General features: G+C 40.9%; 1 protein-coding gene across 3 annotated transcripts in view; it reads left to right on the plus strand.

Moving 5' to 3' along the window:
* Positions 1–247: 247 nt before the first annotated feature.
* MSANTD2 (Myb/SANT DNA binding domain containing 2) overlaps positions 248–26,879 on the plus strand; it is a gene marked incomplete at both ends in the record, with an annotated part of 28,130 nt that continues 1,498 nt past the window's right edge. Inside the window, 4 exons of one of the 3 annotated variants that reach the window (XM_079708141.1) lie at positions 500–1,009; positions 22,441–22,485; positions 23,027–23,282; positions 24,864–24,924. In XM_079708141.1, coding sequence (XP_079564267.1) covers positions 500–1,009; positions 22,441–22,485; positions 23,027–23,282; positions 24,864–24,924 — 872 coding nt within the window. Of the gene's footprint in view, positions 1,010–22,440; positions 22,486–23,026; positions 23,283–24,863; positions 24,925–26,879 lie in introns of all 3 variants that reach the window. The other 2 variants (XM_079708140.1, XM_079708139.1) reach the window with 2 other exon arrangements.

A 26,879-nucleotide genomic window follows, 5' to 3' on the forward strand; every position in this document is an offset into this window, starting at 1 on the left:
CTCGGCGCCTTCCTAGCTGTGCCCTGCGCAGGGCTCCCCAGCCTCCGCCCTGGACGTCAGCCTCTGCACCCCGAGGCCAGTTCCGAGTGGGGAGCGGCAGAGCGGAGGGAGAGAGTTGAGCGAGCGAGCGAAATGGTCAAGTCCTCCTTAACTCTGGGCCCCCTCGCGGGCCTCACCCCTCCTCCCAGGGGTTGAGATTGGAGAGGAAGTGGGAAGGCTTCAATCGGTTCCTCACACCAGCGCCCTCATGCCCCCACCCTACTCTTCGGCTCGGGGCTTCGGCACGCCTCACCGCCGCCCCTCGCCCCGGGAGAGGAGCGGGCGGCGCGGCCGGGCTCGCGGTGAGAGGCCTGGGGCGGCAGGCGGCCTCCGCGGGGCCGCCAGGGCCCGCAGCCGTCCGCCCGCTGGAGAGCCAGGCCCGAGGGCAGCCCCGGAGTCCGCGGCGGCCGGATGCGCGGGCGCGTCACTTCCGGGCGGTGCAGCGGCGGCCGCTTGGAAGATGGCTGCGCCCTGTGGCTCGGAGCTGCCCGCCAACTCGCCGCTAAAAATCCCGAAGATGGAGGTGCTCTCCCCGGCTTCTCCTGGTGGCCTGAGTGACGGAAATCCATCGCTGTCCGACCCTTCCACGCCTCGGGGTGCCTCCCCGCTCGGGCCGGGCAGTGCGGCGGGCTCGGGGGCAGCGGCGTCCGGGGGTCTCGGGCTGGGGCTGGGGGGCCGCAGCGCCGCCTCGTCCTCGGTCTCCTTCTCCCCTGGTGGTGGCGGTGGCGGGGCTGCGGCAGCCGCCGCCGCCGCCTGCCGGGGCATGTCGTGGACGCCGGCCGAGACGAACGCGCTCATCGCAGTGTGGGGCAACGAGCGGCTGGTGGAGGCGCGGTACCAGCAGCTGGAGGGAGCCGGCACGGTGTTCGGCAGCAAGGCCCCCGGGCCAGCCATGTACGAGCGCGTGTCCCGGGCCCTGGCCGAGCTGGGCTACGAGCGGACCCCGTCCCAGTGCCGGGAGCGCATCAAGGTAACCGGCCGCCCGGCCTGGGGCAGCGAACCAGAGGCAGAGAGAAGGCGGGGAAGCGGGCCTCGGGGGCGGGGGCCGGTCTGAGCGCAGGGCTCCCCTCCGGGGCCCGGTGGGCGATTCGCATCTCCTCCGCCTTTTTCTTCTCTCCCTGGGAAGGGGGCTTTTTTCCAGATGGCCGCCAGCCCGTAGGTTTCCTGAGTTTGAAGTTGGGCGTGCCTGCCGCCGCCCCTCTTTCTTGCCAATTGAGGATGTTCTTGCGCTCTGAAGTTGGTAGTTTCTCATTGTGCAGCGGGCGGCGGTCCCCGTGCTGCCCGCGCCTCTCGCCCCCACCGCCGGGGCCCCTCGCTTTGTTCCAGGCCGGGGGCTCCTAGGCAGAGGCTTACCGGCCGGGGCGGGATGGAGCAAGGGTAGAAGAGCGGGGCCGCTGAGCCCCCAGTTTAGGAATTTTCAAGTGAGTGGCAGGGGCAGAGCCGTATGAAAGGCGCCTTCGGACGATGGCCTTTGTGTCAGTCGTCTTGCTTCCGACTTGAGCTTGCTTCAAACTCGAAGGGCGACCAAGTCTTGAGATGCTTTGGAGAATTGGAAAGGCTCGGTTGTAGCCAGATAGTGTATTGCTTTCGTGGAGTTAGGAGCACACAGTTAGCCTGGCTGGTAGTTGGTCTGGAATTTGGAGTGTGATGCTTGCAGAGTTAGGTTGGTTTGAGGCCCTGCTATGTTTCTGACTAAACTCCTTCTTGAAAGCCCGTGTTCCCCTGCTTTAGCTGTTGTGCCGGCTGCGGTGACAAGTAAAGTTCTCACTGTGCATCTGGCCATCCTTGTGTACCTGAATGTTTAAATACAGAGGCTTAATTTGGGCTAGAAATTTCACCTCCAGCCGGGTTATCGTTTTGCTCTTCCTACTGACTTTTAACCTAGGAGTTCAGATTTGTAGTCTTGGCAGATACGGAGTTGTTTTTTAGGTAAGCTGGTTCCCTCTTCACAGTGTCTGCTAAAAGATTCTGGTAGGATTCTTTCTCCCAGTTTTCACGGAACTCCTTCTTGTTCAGAGTTATAGTATCTGTGTGCTTCTTTTCTGGCAGGGATGACACTTTTTTGGGAACTCCTTGTGGGGTAGAAACCCAGTAAGAACTATCATACTCACACTAGAGAAGGAGATTGCTCCAAAGTTCCAGAGATCTTGGCTCAAGTAGTGTTCATCTGAGGACATTGTTGCTTAGAAAATTTGGTCCAGAAACCAAGATATTTCAAACCTATTAACTATTGTTCAGGGAATTTGACACCCATTTCTCAATTACAAAATTAAATTGGTTTACCTGATAACATGTACCTCTGGGTTCCATCCCCTCCCCTGCCTTTTTTGAACAAGGATGTCATTAAAGTGATAGTTTATAGGTAGGATTAAAGTAGTAGCTAATAGTAGCCGCTGTTCTCTGAATCTCATTTGTTGTTCTGTTCAAGGTGAAATTTGGGGGAGAGTTTTTGCATCGTACTGTTTAGCATCTATCCATGAACTTTTCTTGAGTTTAGAAGTGCACTTTAGGTATTTGTAATTGTTTTAGCTTTATTGATTTTTGTCCATAGAAATTTCCCAATCAAAAGGAAAAAGAGTCTTATCCAAAACTCACTGCTTATAAATCTCACTGATTATAAACTTGTTTCTCAAATAACCAGGAAATCTTTAGTTGGGTTGCAACTTTGTCCGGTTATGACAAACATAACCTAAAGCAAGGAAAGGAGATTAAGTGCCTCTGAAGAATTTTTAAAAGAGGATCGTCTTATCTGTCTCCAAACAGATAAGATCAAATTGACCTCAAGCTCTTAGACTATTTTGAGACTATATAGATGATGGTGACGGGTTCTCTGATCCACAGCAACAGTTGACAAGGAGGGTAGATAACTGTTATTTTGTTTCTTTTTAAGTACTCTCCTCCTTAAGTCTGATTTCAACCAAGAAACCAGACTTCTTCATGAACAATGTAGGTCTTTCCTGCCGGAATTATAAGCTCCGTAAGGACAAGTTCTGGTCTCTCTTATTCACAACAGTATTTCCAGTGCCTAGCACATAGTAGGCACTGGATACATATTTGTTAAGTTCACCAAATAAACTAAGTCTAGAAGGAGAATTTTGGAAAGTATAGAAATCTAGAGCAGTGTTACTCAAACTTTAACCCCAAAACATAGACTTTGAAACCCAATTTGAAAAAACTGCATTAAAAACTAAGCTCTGTCCCTCTAGGAGGCTTAATATGAATGTAATCTTAAGCATAGAAGGACACGTAGTCACTGAAATCATAGCTTTACACAATCATGAGGTGGATGTCCAAGTACTCCAGATTACATTTATGAAAATAAAAACACAACCTTAGAAAATTCTCAGAGAATCCCAAACCCCTGAAACAAATCTTTCGATCCTAGTTTCAGAAATGCCAATTTAGGGCTTCCCTGGTGGCGCAGTGGTTGAGAGTCCGCCTGCCGATGCAGGGGACACGGGTTCGTGCCCCGGTCCGGGAAGATCCCACATGCCGCGGAGCGGCTGGGCCCGTGAGCCATGGCCCCTGAGCCTGCGCGTCCGGAGCCTGTCCCCCGCAACGGGAGAGGCCACAGCAGTGAGAGGCCCGCGTACCGCAAAAAAAAAAAAAAAAAAAAAAGAAATGCCAATTTAGAACAAGTAATTCAGAAATCTCTTTCACTTTATCGTGTTAATGAGAACTGCAAAAAGAAATTAAGTAATCCTTTTTGCTTTAGAATTTGCAAAATAGAAACAAAGTAGTGCAGTAAGATAAGGACCTGGAAAAACATCTTGTATAGGCTAACGTAGCTCACTTAAGTGTGAACTCATGTCAGAGGTTCCCAGGGAAGGAACACCATGTGCGTCAATTACATTTCTGGTCAAATGTATTTAAATGTCTATCAAAATTCAATTATGAAGACCCAGTAAATAATTTCTTCTAAATTTGAAAGGAAGCATGATACATAGTAACTTCAGTTTTTCCCTGAAACTTTCCCTTAATCATAGTTTCAATATATTGATGTAGCAGCCTTCACCTCATCATATGAAGGCAACAGCAAGCTGAGTCCTATCCCAGCCTCTTCGCGGACCACCTTCCTGAGTAACCTTAAAGCACGTCACTTCCCTTCTCTGGACTGTGCCTCAGTCCTCTTATCTATACAGTGAAAGTATTAAAGTTTTAAATATTGAAATTGAATTAATGACTCTTGGATTTTGCTACCAAAGTACTATTTTTAAATACTCTCCAAGCGAATATGTATATTTCTGAGCACACAGAATTTTAACTTAAAGTCAGATATAAACATTTTTTTTATTGCTGCAAAGACTTTCATTTTGAAGTCTGGCATGTCCTGTTATTGTTCAGCCATTTGGATAAAATGGATGTGTTTGAGACTGCCTTGCTACACGTTATTGTTTTGTTCTGAAGTTTTGTTGCTTTTTATTTGTTTGCCAGAAGAAAATTAGTCTGCTAGCAATTTCAGCCTAATTTTGGAGTCAGATAAACAAATAGGTGGTTTTCTGTTCTTTTCTGTAGACCTTGTCTTCATATCTCCATTCGCCAAATACTTGAGTGTTTACTGTCTGATAGGTGTTAGGATGAAGAAAAGAACTGTAATGTACAGTCCGAGAGCTTACAGTGCAGTTGAAGTCTGTAAACACACATCCAAAGTTAAAAAGCTGTACAAGACAACACAGGGGATAGTATGCAGTGCAGTACTTGATTGAGTGTCGAATGACAAAAGCAGACAATAAGTGTGATAACTGCAAAAGGAGGGAGAGATCTCAGCACAGTCCATACTGTAGTAGTTGAAAGACCTATCTAGACTTGGAATTCATGAAAGCATTCACTTCTGAGCCAGATGCTGTATTCACACTTCAGTCAGCTAATCTGATGCACTGCAAAACCCATTCTCAGGTCCCGTATTTTTGGGTGTTCTCCAAAAATTTGCCTCTTGAGGATTGGCTTTATGTCTTTGAAACAGGTGTGTACTTTTAGGTCTCCCTCAAGTTGAAATGCAAGGTGATTGTATGACCTGAAAAACTTGTCTTTGCTGGATCAATGCCGGTTGCTCATCAGGTAAAAGTGGTAGGGAGTCTTCTGCCTAACAAACAAGATGATTAATCTTTTAGGGACTTTGCTTAGACCTGTTCATCATAATTCATCATAATCTTTGGAACAAATATTGTACTTTAGCAGACAAATCACAGTATAGTATATGTGGTCTTCATTTTAGCTATCAAGACTTGTCATTATTTGTCTGTGAGAACCAATAGGGCAAAGATAACTTGGAGCCCAAAGATACCATTGTCCCTGTTTAAGCATTTTAAGACTCTATGTATCTCTGAGGACTCTTCTCTGGTGTTCGCAGACAAGACTTTCCTTCTGCATTATCGTTGGAAGATTTTCCAAAAATACGGTGTACCACTCAAAGAGTTCGTAAGATTTAGTGAGATTTGTCTCCTTCCATTTCTGTTGTTCTAAAGTCATTGCCACCGGAAAGCTTGTGTGTTCCAGTGTTTTTGTCTGCTTGTGAGTCTGACAAAGGCTTGATATGTATCCTAAAAGAAGAGACCATCCTAGACTCCTAGCCATACATTTATATTTAGGCTTTCAGTTTTGGAGGTAAGGGATCTAGTAAGCACATGTTAAAACTGTCCATGAACAGACAGGCATCTGAGTTTATTTCCTGGCGAATTGGGAAGTCTACTGAAGAGTGGAGTGAAATATTCTGGATCCTTCATTAAGAGGATATATAAAAGGAAAAAAAATTAGAAAATCCATAGTACAAAACAGTGTAGTTCAATAAAACTTTCTGTAATGATGGAAATGTTCTGTATTTGCTGCAGTTCGGTGTGATAGCCACCAGCCACATGTGGCTGTTGAGCTTTTGGAATGTGGCTAGTGTGATTGAGGAACTGAATTTTTAATTATATTTCATTTTAATTAATTAAATTTTAAATAACTACATGTGGCTGCTAGTGGCTACCATATTGAACAATGTAGGTAAAAAGTTATTATTCAGAATATTAAAGAAGTCTTTATTTTATGAAAGTATTCTCTTGGCTACACATTCAAACCTCCAAAAGGAGCTCAAAGTTTCTTCTTCTTGCCCTCCCTGTCTCTTTACCCCTGAGTAGGAGGAACCCCGTAGAAGTCAAGAGATATGGTCCACCATCATAGGAAGAGGAACTTTTCCTGTAAGGAATAAAGTATTATAACCTCAGTTGGCTGGAGCAAACCATGTCATATTCTTGGTTCTCTAGGACAGTGCTGTCCAATAGAACCTTCTGTGGTGATTTGAGTGTTCCATGTCTACACTCTCCAGCAGCCACTGTGCAGTAGCCACTGGCCCCAGGTGGTGATTGAACACTTGAAATGTGACTGTGAAACCAAATTTTTAATCTCAATTTTAATTAATTTAAATTTAAATAGCCATATGTGGCCAGCTAGTGGCACTTATATTGGCCAGAACAGCTTTGGAATAATGGTGTTCAAACTTTTCTGCTTATGTACTCCCCAAAGAGTTTTGAAATCCGTGCACTCTTGAACATTTTAAAGCTGACATTAAAATGTTTTCATCATATGTTTGAAAGTTTATGGGAAATTAACAGGGTATAGGACATATTAAATCTAGTATAAGATGAGTAAGATGAGAATGGCTGTAAAATTTATTGAATAATGTACTCTGAATCTGAAAGATTCACCCCAATTCTTATCTATAGGTTTTATCAAATGTACCTTGAAAGTGTTGATGATCAGACAGTATTCCACTTACATTTAAAATAAACAATATCACTAACCTATATTCCTTTGGCTATTCTAAATTCAGCAGCCAAGCTGCATGCCTAAAAAATACATGCAAGACTGAGAATGACAGGAATCCCTAAGGTTTAAGGTGCCTTGATCAGTCATTAAAAAAGGCATATAGGTACCACAATTAAAGACCACTGCTTTAGAACTTTGAGCATCTTTTCGATATCCTTCTTGGCAGATGTAGAGGGCCTGGGCCCTTAAATTCCACTGCCCATAGGAAACAGGAGAGAGGTGTGGAGCTTAACTCTTGGCTGAAGTCCAAGCACTTAGGGGAGGATTTGGAAATCTTACCCATTCCCTATCATCAGACTCATCTGACAGATTAATCACAGGGTTTCTTTAAATACTAAGGTCTGAAATAAGGACTTCATTTTTAAAAAATTATTCACCAGCAGATACTCGAGTGCCTCCTGTGGGAGGCCCTGGAAATACAGCAGTGTACCAGGTACTGCCAAGGCGTCCGCCTTCCGGGGCAGGAGTCAGGCTGCTAAAGCGCCAGCACTGTGACCACGGCCCGGGTGTTGTGTGGACATTAGGCCCATGGTGCTGCAGGTGCACACAGGAAGGGCATATCAATTTAGGCTTTCAGGAAGTGGATTGCGAAGGTGAGGGGGGACTAAATTGGGCAGAAGGGAACAGAGATGGATCACTAGTTGGGGTAAAAGCCCAGAGGCAGCATGGCCCAGAGTGGTGCAAACTGCAGATACAGTAAAATCTATTTTGTCCAAGAATCCAAAGTTGGAAGCATCCAAAGAATGCAGTTCCAAAAATTGTAAGTGATCAGCTGTTTAAAAAGGCATGCCTTTCAGTTGAAGAACAGTTTGCCGTAGCTCATGAAGGTACGCTGTAGACGCCATGAATGACTGTTCGGTGGTGTCATCAAGGACCTTGTCAAAGGGTGGGGCCGATAGTTTTGGGTTAACTGCGGACATACCAATTCTAGAAATTTATATGTTTTGATAAATGACTTTTATAGTTTGAATTGCAGTTATGCAAATATCCATTATCTATCTCATTCCTTAATTTATATACTAGAAAGAAAAGCAAAGCAATGCATCTTTTTGAGCAAACAACAAGAAGAAATATATTTTACCCTGTGGCCTAGTACTCACATAACATACATATATGTGCATAAATATATACATGTATATGTATAACTGAAACACATTTCACAAAATAATAACAATGCTTATATAGCATTTACTATGTGTCATCCACTGTTCTTAGTGCTCTACAAATATTAACTTATTTAACCCACATAATGACACTGTACTTAACTGTGCAGTACACTCTGGTATGTTCCACCCTATTTGAACGCAGATCTAGCCCCAGCGCCTCTTGAGTAACCTAAGTCTGCAGTGCAGCACGTGCCGGCACCTGGCAGGGCCTCTTTCTCCAGCCCCTCCCCACCGCCAGTGCTTTTCAGCATTGCCTCCCCTGGCACCCCAGCCCCTCTGGTACGTCATCTTTCCTCTACCCCAGCCGCACTCTCAGTGTCTCCAGAAGGTCCCTCACCTAAAACAGGTGCAAAGAAGACCTGGGAGGATGGGGGCGACCGCACCCACTGGTATTGGGCAGCGGGCTTACTCCTTGGGGACTGGCAGCTCAGGGTCACGTTGGTCCCCACGTGGGGCACGCCCCGGAGGCGGCAGGATGGAGGAGCTGGAGGAACTGGGGGAGGAGAGACAGGTTAAAAACTCACATCCGGGGGCCAGCGGCTCCCCCTCCCCCGATCCCACACGCGGACCCCCTGTCACTCTGTTTGCCCCTCCCCCAACCTTCACACTCAGTCATTTGGGGGAGAGACCTGCCCATGGGTGCCTCTCACTTACCCAGCACATTGAGTTCTAAAGTCTTGCTGCTGTGACCTCGAACAGTGCCTTGACTGTCTTGCAAGTTCACGGAACAGAGGTAGGGTCCGGAGTCTTTCTCCTGGAGGCCCTGCAGCCGCAGTGACACATTCCGGGAGGGCATGGGGTAGACCAGGGATGCTCCAGCTTTGCTTGATGTGACCCCACTGATGTGCGCCAACACCTGGTGGGCGGGCGTCACACCTCCCCATTATTACTTGTCTGCTCTGTGCCCAGGGCTCAGCTAGCCCCCCTCCGCCAAACTGGGGGTCTTCAAATGCCCCTCACCTGCACCACCCCCTCTAACCTCTACCAGCTCTCCATTCACCCCGGTCTCTCTAGCTACCGTCTCACCGCCCGGGGTGTTCTGCACCAGAGCAGGTCCTGTTCCCCTGGACGCTGTCTCTTCATCTCCCACTTGGGGTGTTTAGAAAGGTGCCCACAACTCATTAAAATTGCCCAACGTACTAATGGGCCAGAACCTGCAGTTAGATAAAAGAGGAATGGAAGAGAATGAGGTGAGATCAAGTTGAGAGATCATTGTGCTACTTTAGACTTAAGGTATCAAAACTCCAGAAACATCATTAATTTGGAACAGGTCATGTCCCAGGTATTCTGGTGAAATATTTTATACTGTGTAGTTCTAGACAGCTGGAGCCTAGGGTTTGAGGGAAAGGGTGAAAGGAGGTGGGAAGCAGTAAGAAATGAGACGGGAGACATAAACACGAGGGCAGGTGATGGGCTAAGGAGTTTGGACTTTATCCTAAATTATCAAGGAATTTTCAGCTGGGGAGTGACATGGTTCATCTTAGGTTCCAGAACTGGCTGTAAGGCAGAAAATGAATTGGAAAGGGTGAGACTGGAAGCACAGAGACCATTTAGAGTCTCCTTGCAGTGAGCTAGACAGGAGGTGAAATAAAGCAGTGGCAGTGAAAATGGAGAGAAGAGAACAGATTTCAGATATACCAAAATTAGTGGAGCTGTTTTGGAGAATCTGAAAATTCTAATTTATTGGATTTATTAGATCTTAACCTGGCACACAACTCACTATGTACTTCTCTACCAGCTTACCCAGAGGATTCTTAGTTGTAGTCCTCAGAGATCATCACAGTACATCATAGCCTAAGTTTTAAGAATTGGTTCTTTTTTTTTTAGCCTTGCCGCATGGCACGTGGGATTTTAGTTCCCCGACCAGGGATCAAATCTGTGCCGCCTGCAGTGGAAGCGCGGAGTCCTAACCACTGGACTGCCAGGGAATTCCCTAGAGTTGGTTCTAGAACCCAATGAGATCCAACTAAAACACTGTTTTAGGGCAGTCCTGTTTGTGTTACATCCAGGCTATATACAGACTCTTGATTCAGATCCAAAATTTCAAATGTTAATTGTCATGCAGGCACTCTGAAGTCTGCTCATATCACTAGGATGAGGTAGAATAGCAGTCTCCCATCCCCTACCCTTTGGATGGTTGTATCTGTGTAATGTTTACAAAATGTTAAAAAAAATGGGAGAAAAAACTTCTTGAGTTTCAAAATCAAAGACCAGTACCACAAAAAGCTCTAGATTTTAGACAATTGTTAGGATTGCCCATTGATTATTAGGTAGTCTTTAATTTTATTTCTGTTGTGGGGATTATGCAATGTGTTCTTCTGCCTGCTGTTTACCATTGCAAAAACTCCCTTCAGTGTTCAAAATGAATGCTTAATGACTCTGTACCTCGTGTGCTGCATATGTTACAAATTATCTGGGGTTTGTAATCTATGTGGCGTCTTCCCCCTATTGTTCTGAATAATTGAAAAATGTCTTCATATTGGAATAAGGCGTGTATTTACATCTGTATAATTCTTACCTATTCATAGTTGAGAGAGTCCTTGAGAGCCAATGGAAATACTTTTTTTTCTTGGCACCAATCAAGTGAGTGTTACCTTGTCACTTAGTGGGTGGGATGTGGTGTTATTTCTTAGTAAAATACAGACCTGTGTTTATCCTCAGACATCTTAGGAATAGCAGCCATCATCTTACTTTTATATATGTGTTCTTGGCTGTATTCATAAATTACAGTTTTTGAGCTACCAAATAGTACTTCATTCAATATAAAGTGATACAATAGAATGGAAGTTATTTACCTAGATATGTTTTCTAGTTGCATTTTCTCAGCCTGTGTAAGATGACTTTGTTGTAATAGCCTGAATTTTTTGAAACTCACAATGTTGTTTCTCTACTATCTACCTTCAGATTACTTCATTTATCCAAAAAGTCAATTATGTTTGTACTTGATATTAATAAAACCAGAATAAAGTTCATATCTACCAAAACCTGCTTTTATCATTATTATTTAAAATTTACAAATACTTTTCTCTAAATGGATAGAGCTGGTTTATGATTTAGAAAGAAGAGTGTGATAGGTCAAAAAGTACCTTGACCTTATATTTGACCTCTCAACTGCCACATACTATCTTAAGGAGTTTTCATTTATTCATTCATTTAGCGAAAATCTATTGAGCCACTTCTGGGTGCCAGGTACTGGGAATACTTCAGTGAATAAAACTGAAAAAAAAACCCACCTGTCTTCAAAGAGCTTATATTCTGGTAGAAAACAGTATATTTTAAATGTGTTAATTCAAAACAACACAATTAGAAAACCGCTCAAATATGATATTCCTTTATATCAGCCTCATTGATCTTAGAAAGTTTGAGCTCTCTACCTTTCATTATGCATAAGAAATAGAAATTCATTTGCCTTGGCTTTATTAAGAATGATTTACATGATTTCATATTACGCCTTCTTATTGTGATATGTTCAGTTGTCACTTTTACCCCTCCAAGCAGCAAAGTGCCATATTGTTGGTATTCATGCAGTCATTAGATAATAAGCACGTCTGTGCTGGTCCTGAAGGTACAGTTTTCAGCGGAAATAGGTAATGTTCCTTCTCTTTTGTACAAATTAGGAATCATGGTTAATAGTTGGACTTGAGAAATCAGAGTTGTGCCAATTTTAGAACAATATAAAATATTTTTAATAAAAATTATGTAAACCACATTACAAAATTAAGAGAAAAAAGCAAGGGAAGAATTTTACCTTCTCCACTGTAGCATAACTACATATCTGTGAAATGTTATTTTTCAAGAAGTGGTGAATCTGATTTTAATTCCAGTAAAATTTCCATGCACCAAAAATGAGAGGTCTACATGCTTTTTGTTTTATTGAACTCCAAGAAAATATAAAGGTCATTCATACTTCTTATTTGATTCATGCCTGCCACCTGCTTCTTGCAGACAGGTTGCCCAGTACGTGAGGCCAAATCCTCACTCTGGATGGGTAGTTAGGATTCCTTTTTTCTCCCTTGTTTATATATCAGTGTGTTAGTCACCATATTCTTGCTAAGACTATAAACCTTTGAAAATGGTTAAATGATTGGCTTTTAACTATAAAAGAATAAATATGAGTGAAAAGTTGAAGCTGTGATGACAAAGCCAGGTGTTTATGAAACTTGAATAATGTGTGGCAAAAACATGTTTGTATAACAATGTTACTTAACATGTAACAAACCTAAATCTAAGTATAAACTTTTACTTATAGATTTCACATGTTATTAAACAAAAACAACTTTATAAAATATTTTTTAAGTACTAATAAAACTAAAAAAACAGAAAAGTGAGCATTCTTTTAATATTGGATGGTGTGGTTTAGCTGAAACTTACTTGCTTTTCCAAACAAGGTTCTGATACTGACTGCTAAAGTAAGGTTCTTTTGAGTTTGTTATTCTTACCATGTGCTTAGTGATAAAACTTCGCTGCTACTTTTTATCTACTTGAACTGACCTTTACGTAAGGCACCTTGGTCTCCAAATGGTGTGACTATCATTTTTGTAATAATAACAAATAGTTAACATTTACTGAGTACAAGCTATTAAGCAAACACTGTTTTAAATGCTCTGCTTGAATTTCTTCATTTAACACAACAAATCTATGATGGAGGTACTGTTATTAGCTCCACTTTACAGATGGAGAAATTGAGGCAGAGAGATTAATATGTCTAATGTCACAAAGCTAGCAGGTGGTGAAGCCAGACTAAGGAGTCTGACTGCATGCTCTTAACCACTTGATTATACTGTCACCTTGTGAATTATCAGCCCACCTTTATTAAAATTTGACAGTTGAACTAATATTTTGGCAACAATGAAATCATAAAGTCATAAATGCCAAAAATACCAAAATCACATAGCAACACCCAGATGGACATCATTGTGCTTATACATGTTTCTTGTCATGGAAATGAAAACACAAATTTAAAAAATTCTTGCAGATAATTCATGGTGTCCTAAGATTGTAAACACAGTGAGAAACATTGATTTGGAAGTCCCAAGGAAGAATTTAAAACAAGTGTTGAAACATAAGACTTTTATTGTAGAAGGCTCATTTCAGTCATTCATTCAAGCCTTTATATACGTGATGGTATTTATTGGACTACCAACTGCTCTTAAAGGAAGTAAGTTTGACATTATAGAAGGAGAAACATTTACAAAGTAGAATTACTTTTTGACAGTAAAAGTGGGTAAGGATGTGGCTTACCAAAGGAGGCCACGGAGTGTCCATTATTTTATGCCTGCCATTGTTCACCTGATGTGTAAATGATTTGGATACTCTTCTTAGAGATGATGAGGATGAGACGGACTGTCTTGTAATGTATAATATAGATATACAAAGAAGGGAATATGCATATGAAGAAAGCTAAAAATAGAATCAGAAAATGAGAAATCAGAGTACAGGGAGTATAGCAGTAACCCAGGTAAATATGGTTACTTCAGCTAAATAGTAAAACGAGCTATGAACTTCCCGGCAACCATGGCAAAAAGGTAAATAGAGTGACTTTCTGTACTTTTCAGTGTCTGCAGGAGAGAAGCGTACCAGGTCCTAGTTTTGAAAGCTAAGATGAATTTGCATTAAGGACACTCTGATAGTGACCTTGGATAAGCTCTTACCTTTCTCTTAGTTCTCTTTTCTTTTAAATAGCGATGCATCACATATCTTCTGTGATATGTAATACACTGCCCGGACCCCTCCTCCAGGAATGAGACACTGGTGCATCTCCACCAGCTGCCTGGAGCACTGATTGGTGATGGCTTCTGGTTGGATTCCTCCCAGGAATTTCCCGTTGCCCGAGGTTAGGCTCCCTCTCCAGTGGCATCCTGGACCCAGTGATTGGTCGGTGCTGAAATACAAAGGTACAGCCTCCTTGCCTCAATTCGGGGCAACTCTGAAGGGTCATCCAGGTTCCATACTTCACTTTAGGATTAACCGAGGCCTCTGCTGCAACTGTGAGTTACTTCAACTCCTCTCTCTGCCCCATCCTGCTCCTCGTTTGCTCACAAGTGCTGTTCTGAAGAGCCCTCCGCTCTAAGCCTCCTGCACGGTCTCCTCAGCGTCTGTTTCCTGGGACACTCTCTTTTAGCCTTATTGTAAAAATTAGAAATAATAAGTGTAAACTGCTTACCCCAAATCTCAGCACATGGTAGGCACTGAGAAAATGGTAGTTATGGTTTACTTTCATTGCATGGGACATGGAGCCACCTGTGGAAATGTTTTGATTTTTGTAGAAGGTACAGACATTTTTTCATATGGTGATTGCTTTTAGCAATCTCATAAAGGTAAGAGTAAAATATAAAAATGCTACCAAATGAGCTTTAAAAAGTGTTATGATTACCTGAATTTCTTTCTAACAACTTCCTAAATAAGTTCAGGTTGCCCAAGGACAGGCGCATAAACTTAAAACAGGCTTATTTTCAGATTTTTCATAGAAAGTTTATATGTCAGGATGTGAAGATGTATTCTTTTCATGCATTTATGACCTATAGTTTATACCATGTAAATGCAAAAAAAAATTTTTTTAAACCCTTTTGAAGTAAGTTAATATTTACCAGGTTTTAACAGTCGACTGAATCTTGACTTAATGCTTGAACCCAGATATCTTGATGGAGGATTTCTAATAACCTTTTTAGATGATTTTATCTTAGATGTCCAAATTACTTTTTTTCACAACCAAATACATAAAACTTACTAATGGGAAAAAAATCTGTATTGTAAGTTATCTTTGCATCATAGATGGTAGTTTTTAGTAACAAAATAACTACAAAACAGAATCACATGGTCACCATATGAAAGGAATCAAGTGACCTATTTCAGGGGTGAGCCTGCTCTACATAAACATTGGTCTCATGAGTATAAGAAAGTACCTTTGTGTTTGGGAAGCCATACAATGTTGTAATGATAAAGGTCTGTGAGGATTTTTGGAATGTGTGTGCATGTGTGCACGTGTAATGCCTAACCTTTAGACACCGCTGATTACAGAACAGTCAGTGCGTGATGCAGGGTGTTTGTATGGCAGGACTTTAAAGATGAATGGCTCTCACTGCTATCCTAGATATATTTTAGGTAATTCTCTTGAGTGTGTTTTCTAGTTCTCACATACTAATAAAAGTTACCATTTTAATATCATCCAAATACTACTTCTAGGTGGTGCCGTGGGATGGGAAGTACTGAGAAAAGATTCAACAGATGCTAATGTAGCAACGTCAGAGGTAATATAGGAGATCAGATGAAAATAACCTCTAATTCAAGTCAGTGCTTTACCAAACAACTGATTTCTTTTCCCTTTTAGGTGGAAAGTTCTAGATACATAGTGTTATCTGACTGTGCTTGATGACTACCTGCTGCTTTTGTCTGAAATAGTTAAGTAGTTCAGTAAACCCTAATATTTTTACCTGTCTCGTTCTAAATGGAGAAGCCCTTGAAGATGTCTAGAAGGGTTCTTGTATCCCAAAGAAGCCCTTAAACATGACCACACATACTAGGTATAGCTTATCTAGTATTGCTGCCAATGTGAGATTTTGCATGAGTATCTGTATGATTTACATACAGAGTAGAGTTAAAAGCTTTATGGCCATGCGAGTATAGTTCCTTGAGCAACGAAAGGTATTTGGTTCTGGCGATTAGTATTGTCCTCCTTGAGGGCTTTTTTCTTCATAATCTGAATGGATTAAGACCCTCAGCTCCTAGCATGGAGGAAGCTAGAAAGCTTAGGAGTTGATACTCACTGAGAACAAAACTTCCTGAATGATTTGTTCTATGCAAGTATTTCTCCCTCATGAAGACACACTGACCAGTTATAGACACAAAAGTGAGTCGTTGAGAGGCAGATTGGGGATGAAGTGCAGCTGATGGAATTCAATCCTGGACAGTCCCCACAAAGACTAAGGCTCCCGAGAGGCAGGAGCTCTTGGTTTCTGGTGGTCATTCTTCTGTCTGACCCTGTTAAAATCCAGGAAGCAATTGAATCTTTTTTTCCTTTTCTATCTTTGACAGAACTACTGTCAAAGAATATTATATTCTTGAATATTTTATTTATTTAATTTGTAAGGCATAAGAAATAATAAAATTTGGACAGGGTTACAGAGTTCCATTTGGCAGGTAATCCCGCCCGCCCCCCCCAAAGAAAGTGTAACATGGTAGATATTTTAAAATAGCCTTGCCCTCTGCTGTTAGTCCTCCTTTGTTACAAAGAAATTAATTTGCTTTGCTAATTATAGCTGTAACTGTTTTATACCCTTTAGGGCTCCTACTTTTTTCAAAAGGTTTTAGGAGTCCTACCTACCTTGGATTTATTGATTTTTATAAATATAATACCTCGTTGTGGTTAACCAATGAGTTTCCTGATTTTCTTTGCTAAAAAAATGTTGATATTCTTGGTAGTGATTTACTACTTTCAAATTACCTCAATTCATTTAATAAATATATATTGAACAATTCTTATGTGATAGGTACTATTCTGGGCTCCGGGAAGCAGCGAACTAGGCAGACATAACCCCTGCCTCATGGAATTTACAGTCTAGTGGAATAGCTTTCTTAGGATACAGTAACATTTTGTGAGTGGCATTTGGTAATTTTTCTATGCAAATCCCTTTTGAAGGAATACTCACTTGTCTTGGGGCCTCGGCTCCTCATTTGTTAATTAGACCTAGATGATCTCTAAAGTTCTTTTCCATTCAAAACTTCTGTAATGTTTTGGAGGTTGGAACCTGGTTTGCTATCAGAGCGTTGGGCAGCTCCACCCACTCTCTGTCAATGAGTGTATTACAGAAAGTTTTACAAAAGCGGCACTTGGCAAGGATGGTGACACAGATAGGTAATGAATGGTATTAAGTGCTGCAGGAAAGTCAAATGAGTTCAGGACAAAGTTTGAGGACCATTGTTCTCAGTAATTAAGAAGGCATTGCTGACCATGACAGTTTCAGTGGAATAATGGATCAGATTTTGATCCCATTGAGTTAAGGATTGAATTAGTGTAGACATTGCCTATTCCTTTGAGTCCCTTTAGTCTTCAGGCAGTGTTAAAATGGGGAAATGTTAAGGCTTAGCCATTATCCACTAAGGAAGGTAGTCAAGACTTACTTTCCTATACTTGTTTCTAGGTGTGTGCATTTCCCTAAGTTGTTACCTCAGGTAATTTATATAGCATCTCTATTGATAACTTAATCAGATAGTGAATGATCAAGTACTATGTTATACAACTGGAACAGGTGATCAACATGTTATGAATCATTTATTATTGTTTAATTGCCACTTCAGAAAAAGCATTTCTTCCCCAGCAGGTAGAAAAAAAGCGCTATATTTTTGTGAAGAGTAAGTTGATATCCTTGTATGCTTTTACTGATAGAAATTGTTTCTTTCAAGAAATGGGAATTTTGCTAATTTACCTCTTAAAGGAAATATTAATGCTGCTTTATCTAAATGAGCAGGATACTGAGGAAACTGGAGAAGTTATTCTTGAACTGGCCCCAGTCTCCAGACTCTCTTGTAAAACCTATGACACAGACTAAGTCTACCTCATTTTAGGGTTTCTGACTAATACCTATTATATTTTTTTATGGAAGAAACAACCACATGGTATAGAGCTGAGTTTCTTAACCAAAGGTTCTTGTATGAGCTCTTCAGAGAGTCCATGTTCCCCTTGACATTGTGTGGAACAGTTTTGTATGTGTGTTCTTCTGGGGAGGGAATCCAGGACTCAGAAAAGTTAAGAACCTCTGCTCTGGAGTGGAAAAGGAAAAGGAAATCTTAAGAATAAAAAGGTTTCTCACTTGCCAAAACTTCTGTAGCACTAAGAACCGGGGAGTGTGAAACAAGTGCTGTTTTTGGTTTTGGTTTTCCTCTGTTGGGGTTTTTGGTTGGTTGGTTTTAAAGGATTTAGGTTGGTTTTAAAGGATTAGGTGATTGGCAAGTCAGTTTGCCAAATTTTTAATGTACAGAAAACCTAAGAAAGCAGGTAGTAAAGCTGCTACTGGGCCCAGATGGATTTCACCTTAAGTGACTTCCTCATCATTAGTTACAGCTCTGTGTCAAAAATATATATAGTAATTTATACTATGTCCTTAATGTCCCTCTTAACTTTGCAGAAATGTTTTTACAGTTGTCTGCCATTTCAGGTTTTTTTTCCCCTGCCTTTGTGCTCACAGAAAATAAAACTAATTTAAGAAATTTTGAATCTTTCCTAGAGATATTGAAATAAACTCAGTATTGTTCTGTTGCCTCAGTTAACTAAGAGCAACTAATTGCAACACAGTAAAGCAGTAGCTTTAGTTGAAAGGAGGAGGATAGATCTATTTCACAAAGGCTTCTTTTGCTTTGCAGTACACATCTGCTTAGGCTGAGGTACTGTTCCTAACACTTATAAACAGTCACTGGAGATTTGCTCCCAGTGTAATTTCCCCTATCTCTTATGGAATATAATATGTGATTTTTAAGACTTTGTTTGCAAATAAGTGTATTCTTTATTTAATCATTTGGGTTAAAGAATTTTAAATTTATCATATTTAGTTGGCAGAGGGTTAAGATAAACCATAGTATGTAAGTCATTTCTAGTATGGCCAGTTTGACAACTACATTTGAAAATCTGTTTCACTGCTTGTTTTTTCTTATAACACTGTTTCCTGCTGTTATAACTAAGCTGTCCTCCCTGCAGTGTGACTATTTTCATCTGACATCTTAGACTGATCATGCCGGTGTTTTCTAAACAACACGTTTATATGGCAATTATGCCTTATTTCTGTTCCTCCCTGTTATATACCCTGTTCCATCGACAGACAGTTCTGTTAGAACAGTGGTTTTGTCATGGTGATGATTTTATGATTGTATGAAATGGGGCAAATTTTGAGAAAATGATTGAGCCAGTAGCAGAATTGGTTGGCATATGCTCATATGATTTATTTAGCTTGCTTCCTACTTTGCCATACCAGGGAAGAATTCTGTTCTTCCCACTTTTTGGAAGTCGAAGGAGGGATTGGAGGACACTGAAACAAAAGAAACCTTATTTTTACCCCCCCCAAAGTAGCTTATATAATGTCAGGAAGGGCTTTGATGAAACCACTGGCCCTACTTAAAGATCTTATTTTCCAAGCCTTTCATTATTTTATTTGCCCTTTTCTGAACTCTACAATTTCCCTCTCTTGTAGCTGGTTCGATGCCCAGAACTGAATGCTGTGCTCCAGCTGTGGCCTCACCGGTGCTGAATAGAGAGGAAGAGCCACCTTCATAGCTTACATGTGATTCCTCTGCTTATACAACCCAATACTGGATTTACTTACTTTGGCAAGATAGCTGCATTGTGCACTGTATTTAATGTTACGTGTACTGTAACCCTGGGTCTTTCTCTGCATTGCTGCCGTTAAACCCCCAATCCTGCCAATCTAAAACTCCTGCCTTTGTTTACCTGCCCCATCCCCTACCTCCAGACTCCCCTTACGTTCATCCACAATGAATGTCATCTTTATTCTCTCATTTTCTTTCACTGTAATCTTAAACTTTGGCAAAACTTTCCCTCTGTCTATAAATTGTCAGTTGTCAGCCATCTGATTTTTCTCCCTGCTTTGGTAATGGGACGTCTTTCACGTCTTTCCTGTGGTACTTTTCCTTTCCTAGTCATTGAACACTTGGCATGGTGGATTTACCAAGCATTCACTTGGCATTTCTTCCACATCAAATACCTTTGGACTTCTCTGATCTGACCACCTGGTCAGGTTGTTTCCTGTACTTTAGTTCTTCTGTTCAGATTTTTTTGACTTCTCCTGACCTCTATCCTTATAACTTCACTCAGGATATAGTATTATCTCATAGCTCTTGTCCCAGGGAGGAGACAGTAATACTGATTTACCATGGACATTCCTGACAATAAGGAAAGTGTTCTTCTACACTGTGACTAGAATAGTCTTTAATAATTTTAAGCAAATTCTTTCCCCTCTGAGATCTTAATTTTTTAAAAAATTGCTAGAGCTAAGTGACTATAAATTTCTAAGATGAGTGAGGTAAAGGAAGAAGGAAGAGAAACAAGGTTTTTGTGTTGAACACGAAATGGTTCTCCAAGGAAGCTGAATTGAGGTTCTTTTTGGGTTTGGTATGGCTGTCCAAAATGGGAGGCAAGACTTCGTTTTTCCTAGATTCCAGAGCATTATCTTAATCTAAGATTTACAGTAGGTGTTAAGTTGGTTTATTTAGGACTGTTGACAGAGACACACAATCAATTATATGTTTTGGTTAATCATGTAGAGTGTGGAAAGTGTAACCTTTTCTGATTTATTATGGATGATAAGAAGTGGAAGGTCTCCATATGTCCTTTTTATCCATTTCCAAAGTCCCTCTCATTTATCTAAATCCCAGTGTTTCTTATAGTAGCAGTCAAGCTGATGTTTAAGTTCTTGCTTTTTTTTCTTAGTTGATATGTGCTATTTAAACAGCCTCTCCTTGGATCTGTGGTCTTTACTGAATCCAGAAGATACGTCTTTTGTATATTTATGTCTTGAGAGAGTTAAAATCAATTTGGAAATCTTTCAATACATCAGATACCTATCATATGGATTTAGGAGTTACCAAACATTTTGCATTCAGACCCCTAATAGATATTTTACATATCAGCATATTGCACTATTAAAGTGTATTTCAAAAGTACACTACAAAGTAAGAGGTGGCAAGATCTGTCAGGCTTTTTTGATGAAATATAAAATATATCATCTGACTATTCTTCCATATCTAGAACCCTTAGACATTTCTAGTTTGCTTATTCATAATTACACAAGCCAAGTGAAATTTTAAGCTCAATTCGGTGGTTTCAGAGAAAGTAAATCTTTTCTGTGGTTTCCCACCATATATAGTGTCAAAGATTGGTGGCTTTGCTTATGCCTAGGTCACGTCCTAAGTGTGGCCCCTTCCTTCAAAGGAATGTTAGTTTTATTCCCTGGCTTCTGAAATAACCCTCCGTGAGAGATCCAGTTGGGCTCTTTTGTGTGCTGAATGCCTTTCTCTAGGCGGCCAGTAAGTAATGAGCAGTGGCATGGTTTCCATCTCCATTTATGGCCTTGGAAGGGTGACAGGGACATGGCTGGGACTCTCCATTTACGGTCCTTGGAGGAGCTGAGAAGCGTGGCTGTGGTGCTCTTGGAGGGCAGAAAGTAGACATTGTGAGATAAAAATAAATAGGAGACGTTTGCAATTCAAATTCCAGTCCCTGCGGGGAGGGCAGAGGGCACCGGGAAGGGGAGTGTGTAGGAAGTCAGATGAGATCTGCTGCAGGCATTTGTCTCCTTCCATTGGAAGGGTCGCTCATCACACGTTTCCCAGGTTCATTTCTGATTTGTTCCAGAAAGTTGTGTGTTACGTACTCGTGACTCTCCTTTACAAAGAGAGAGGAGGAACGCTAATTAAAGTGTGGCAGAAACCTAACTTCTTTAAGGCATCATTTGAGGCACCAGAAAAAATCTCCAGAAAGAGAGAATGAGGCAGGGGATAGGCTGGCTGGTTTTAGGACGGGGTGACTCTAGTCACTCCTCTGCTTGTGTCAGAGGGAGATCATCATCCGTGTCTTATGTTTATTATTCCTTTTGCCCATCTGGATTTCTGGCCTTGAGGGACAGATCTGCAAAGTATTTGACAGGGTGTCTTCCTGTAGTTTATCAACTGCGATTTAAAGGTACTGAACTTCCGAGGAGGCCCGATAAAGATTATTCAGAGTTGTTTTTGTTTGGCGAGAATAGAGGACATATTGGCTTATGGAGAGTCATCTCACATTCAGGAGAAATTTATAGTCTGGCTAATGTGTGTAAAGTAAGCCTGAGGTGAACTTGTTTGACACAGCTGAGTTAGAAAGTATTTGGAGCCACCAGAGAAAAAGGGTCTTGTCTGTCACGAAAATCCTCAGAGTAAAACCCAGTAAAGCAGAGAGGAGAGCAGAAGGAAAAAAAGGAGACAGCGATGGGACAGAGGACGAATGTAACTAAACTAAATTGGGACTAAGGCCCAAGGACGGGGACTAAGTCCTTGATTTATCTTTTGAAATGCCGTGTAAGGTAGCATGAGATGTACGGTGAAACTAAGGAAATCATCAGAAATATGCGTTAGAGGACCACGAAGCAAGTTGAAGGGTTGTGCAAGATAATAAAACTATCCAGGTTTTATCTGTGGGTTTGCATAATGATATTTGCTGTGTGCCATGAAAAAGAAGTGAAATAACACCCTTCCACCTCACTTCCCCCCCAAAAGGAAATTATTGGCTTCATTTGTTGGTGTGTTTGGCTGGCAGTTTGAGTTGGTAGAATAGACTAGTATTATCACTGGCTAATTTTTAGATGTAGGTATTAGTGTATTGTTTCTTGATAATTGATGTTTGAGACTGGAAGTCTGTAGCATTATTGATTTGATCTCTTTTAAATTTTAGCAACTTCCCCAAAGACAGAGTGAGTTAGTAAAGATTATGGACTATGTAAGTAACAAGTTTTACCAGCTGATTTGTTTAGGCAATTGTTTTTACCCTGTATTCCTTCTTAATCAAGGGTAAGGAAGGTTATATTCTTTGCTTTGGGAAATTCTTCTTTCTGTCCTCCCCCCCCCTCACTTTTTCCAAATTCTGGGCACAAATAGCAGCTCTTTCTTTTCTGTGGCAGGTGTGCATCCTATTGGCTGGCTGGTATTTCTTGTTTTCCTTTTTTTTTTTCTCTTACTCTTTTAAAATGGGGGTGGGGTGTACAAATACGTGTATGGGACACATGCAATAATGTTGTAATGTTTCTTGTTGTTTAATGGATAATTAATTGCAAAGTAATTGTTTGAATTATAACATGTTTGAGTAAATGCTAAATTAGTATTTTTTTCTAATATAATCATGAATTTAAAATCTAGCATTCCTGTAACAATGTGTCTGTGTTTGTCTGTCTGTGTCTGTCTAATAGTAATTAATATCTGTGGTCCGTACCTGGAAGAGGAAGTACAGCTTTAAAGGAATAACAAAAGACTTTGTGTCTTAGACCCTTCGCAGGTGTTACAGTCGGGTGAAAGAACATGGTGTTGGGAAAAGAAAGAGCAGTTACACATTTGAACAGTTGGAACAGGTGTTTGGTCAGGGAGGATGGGATGCTCAGCCCTGCCAGCCTGTACTTATTAACAGTAGTGGCTTGTACCAGGAGCTGGAGTCAGATGGCAGCACTATGGAGGAGTATTCACAGGAGGACTGGGGAAACCACAGTCAGGATCTCCACGGCTATCCAACAGATCAGGAATTGGGTAAGAGAGCCAGTATCTATGTTACTTGTGTGTGTGTGCACGCACGTGCACGTGCATATACATATCTTTATATGTGCACAGGTACTTCATATCTGTAATATCTTATACCATTCCCACTGACAGCACAATGCATATAGCCAGTCTACTGGGGGCAATTTGGGTATCCTTAAACTACCAGCCTAGTGCTTAGTGACTTGGGTTCCACAAAGTTCCTAAAGACACAGAAGAATTCCTAATGCTGAGCTGCACAAGGAAGCTCAGTGACAGGCTATGCAATTAAAAATATCCTGCACCTCTTAGTTCTAAGATGACTGCTAAGAGTGTTGACTCTTGGCTCGACTGGTATAGATATAACTGTCTTTTCCTTCCTTTATCCCAAATACTTTTTTTTTTCCTGTTTGTGATTTGCAAAAGATCCCTTTCTAGGCTTCAGTCTGAATAATCAATGAAGGGAAGCCTTGGTTTGAAACGAGCTGATATTTGAACATTATCAGGGATCATACTCCTTCAAACTCTGTGAAGGATCCCATCCCAACAGTAGCTGGAATGATTTATTCCCAGTCTTCACATTAAAAATGGAAAACAAAACTCGGCCATCAAATCTAAACTTGTGTGGACTAAGTAAGAGGGTATATGTAGTTGTTTTTCTTTTTTCTTTTCCGTACATGCTCCAATTTTAGTTTTCTTAATTTGCAAGTACTAATCAAGTTTCTGCTGCAACCTTTGTACATTCATAGCACGTTGTGTAATGAGTGCTCACTTACAAGTAAATGTTCTCACTCTCCAGTGAAATACTCAGGTAGCCCCCAAGGATTGGTACTATAAATGTGCCTCCCTAGCTTAAGACAAAAGCCAATGGGCACTATTTTACAGAACTCCTGATGATAGAGAAAGGCTTAATTCGAAAGAAAAAGGATTAAATGTTAATATTTCTTGTGAATGCTGTGTCTAAAAAAAATCTCTCAAATATCAGAAGAGAGAGGGAGCGAAGAAAGAGGTTATAAAACTGTAAGAGTAATACAATGTAAGAGAGAGAATTGATGACTACAAGAATAAAAAGGGCAGATGCTAAGTGATCACTACCTCTTAATTTCAAAACGGTACTAAGGTCTAAATTACTCTGGCATCCTCTAACTCTGGTCTTGCTGGAGAGAGTTAAGTCACCTAAACCTTTGGGAAAAAAATAACATGCATAGTATATATTGATCCTGATATTAGGGGAATAATTGCTCTCTAAAACCTACATAGAAAGTCTAAATAGAACAGAATTATTTTCATTCTCGTTCCTTTAAAAATCATGTTTGCCATGAAATTAAGCTTTAAGCTCCTAGCTAGAAATCCACTGGTGACCTTGAAGAATTTTATACTTGTAGAGCTGGTTTCTGATCTTGCATGTAAATGTATGCATCTCATTATGTAAGAGTTATATTTATAAATCTGGCATTGGACAGTGTTTGACACTAGAATTAAGTTCTCACATTGGAAAGTATGGAACAAACAGTGGACATGTAGCTACTTAGCTACATAAATGTATGCACCACTTAGGAAAATATAACTTTTTTCAAAACCTCTGTTTTTCAGATGAAATACCTGTCACAAAGAGAACATTAAAAATAAAACAAGAGTCTTCTGAAGAAGCACAGTAAGTAGATGTTCCACCTTTCTACAAAGTGTATTTACCTAAGTTTAATGACAAAAGTCTTGCTGTAATGAAGCATGCTCTGAGAGTTACAGCCGTGCCACTGAGAGAGCTTGTCCAGTTGTTCTTCCTCATCTTTGTAGCCTACGTTTTCCAGTGGTTAATCCAAAATGTTGAGAATGTTGTATACAACAAGAAGAAATAAATATATGAAAATAAGCGTGTTTATGGTGTTTTCCTGTGTGTGGATGTGGTATTTGGATGTTTAAATAAGATACAAAGATAAGTCACAGGGCCCAGAGTTTGTCTGGGGTTAAGTGAAATGATAGGAGGGCCAGAAGGACACCTAAATTCCTTATAATATTCCATTTTGGGACTCAAAAAGCAAGTGCTTAGGAACTACAGGGGAGGCCCAATTGACGTAACTAGGGATGAACTCAAGCTTCACAGAATTGGTGTCACCAATCTCAGACCCCCTGAACTTTTCCCATGGTTGGAACTTCAGAAACACAACAGATAGTTCTCAGGAACTGTTTAAATAACCGGATCTAGTTCTCATTGTGCTCCATAGCTGTGAAAAGCTCATCTGAGGCTTGAGCCCAGGGAGCTTCAGGCCGAGATCAGATCAGTGGGGCAGGAAACTGACAGGCTCTGCAGAAATGTCGTGTGTGGCTGCCTCTTCTCCAGGTTTCAGCTCACAGGGTGAGAGGGTTCTAAGAGACAGTTCATTTCCCAGTGCAGCAGTTTCCTCAGAACTGTTCCTTATTGATGATTTAGGGCTATGACAGTGCTGAATAAAATAACTTCATTTGGGCATGGGATCTTTTCCTTCTAAGTTTAAGTGGCATTAGCCTGAACTAGCTGATACAGCCTGTAGTCAGATACACCATCCCTCACCCACGAGGAAGAGTCAGCACTTATTTATCAAATACCTACTGTATGTCAGGCACAGGAATACAGCAGTGAGCAAAACAGACAAAAAGCTCTGCCCTCCACCCCACCTCCTTAGCCTAGTCCTCCTTGAGATCAGTAAAATATTTTAAAAGAGGACAGGAAGAATGGTAGCTATGAAAGATAATTTTTCTTTAAAGCATTGACCCATGCAGAAACATGGTCCTATGTCTTAGCCTCACAAGCACCACAATCTAAATATTAGAAAAGTGATCGAGTGCTTTTGTGTACTCTGAGAAGAGAAACAATCTCCAGAAATGCAGTGATTTCATCCTGATGGCCACTTAGATACTTGAGTAGCTTTCAAGACAAACTAAAGTGTGGAGGATAAGTCCAGGGCAGTCTTTGGTTCAAGAATCAACTGATAACAAAACATTAGCTCTTTGCCATCTTGAAAAGAAAATCAAGGAAAGTAAGAGAGAATGACTATGTGGAAGATTCCCCAGTTTGTTCCAAAAGCTCTTCCAGAAGGTATGAGAATTTAAGAATAAAGTTTCCAGGATCTGTCTCCTTCCAAGAAGCTGTTAGCAAACCACCATTACACCCTCTTTTCTTGCCTGTGTTTGATTGTATGTGAGTGTGGTAGTTGAGTATTTTTGTAGCTTAAACCTATGATTGATGTCGAGTGTAATTGTTTGTTGCTAAGTTGATATTTAACAAACTTCAGTCTTCCAATATCAAAGTTGTACCCTACCTGAGAAACAAATATCCTCATATAAATGTACAAATCATCATGAAGTATCCGTTGGAATTACATGAATTAAGCAGCATGTGAAACAAGAATTTCCCTGTACTTTGTCTTCTTCTGTTAACTGTCCAAATCAAAATTGAAATAATTTCTATACTTTTGCTTCCCTTTATAAAATATATTTTAGAAAAATCTCAATTCATTATCTGGAATTTTTTTCTCTTAAAACTGAAGCTTAATAATGGAATTTTTTCATCTGAATTCTAAGATCTTAATTCTGTGCTAAACTGACAGTTCTTTTAAATTTGGGAGTAATAAT

Source organism: Hyperoodon ampullatus (genome assembly GCF_949752795.1).
Source record: "Hyperoodon ampullatus genome assembly, chromosome: 7".
In the NCBI taxonomy this organism is placed as follows: domain Eukaryota; kingdom Metazoa; phylum Chordata; class Mammalia; order Artiodactyla; family Ziphiidae; genus Hyperoodon; species Hyperoodon ampullatus.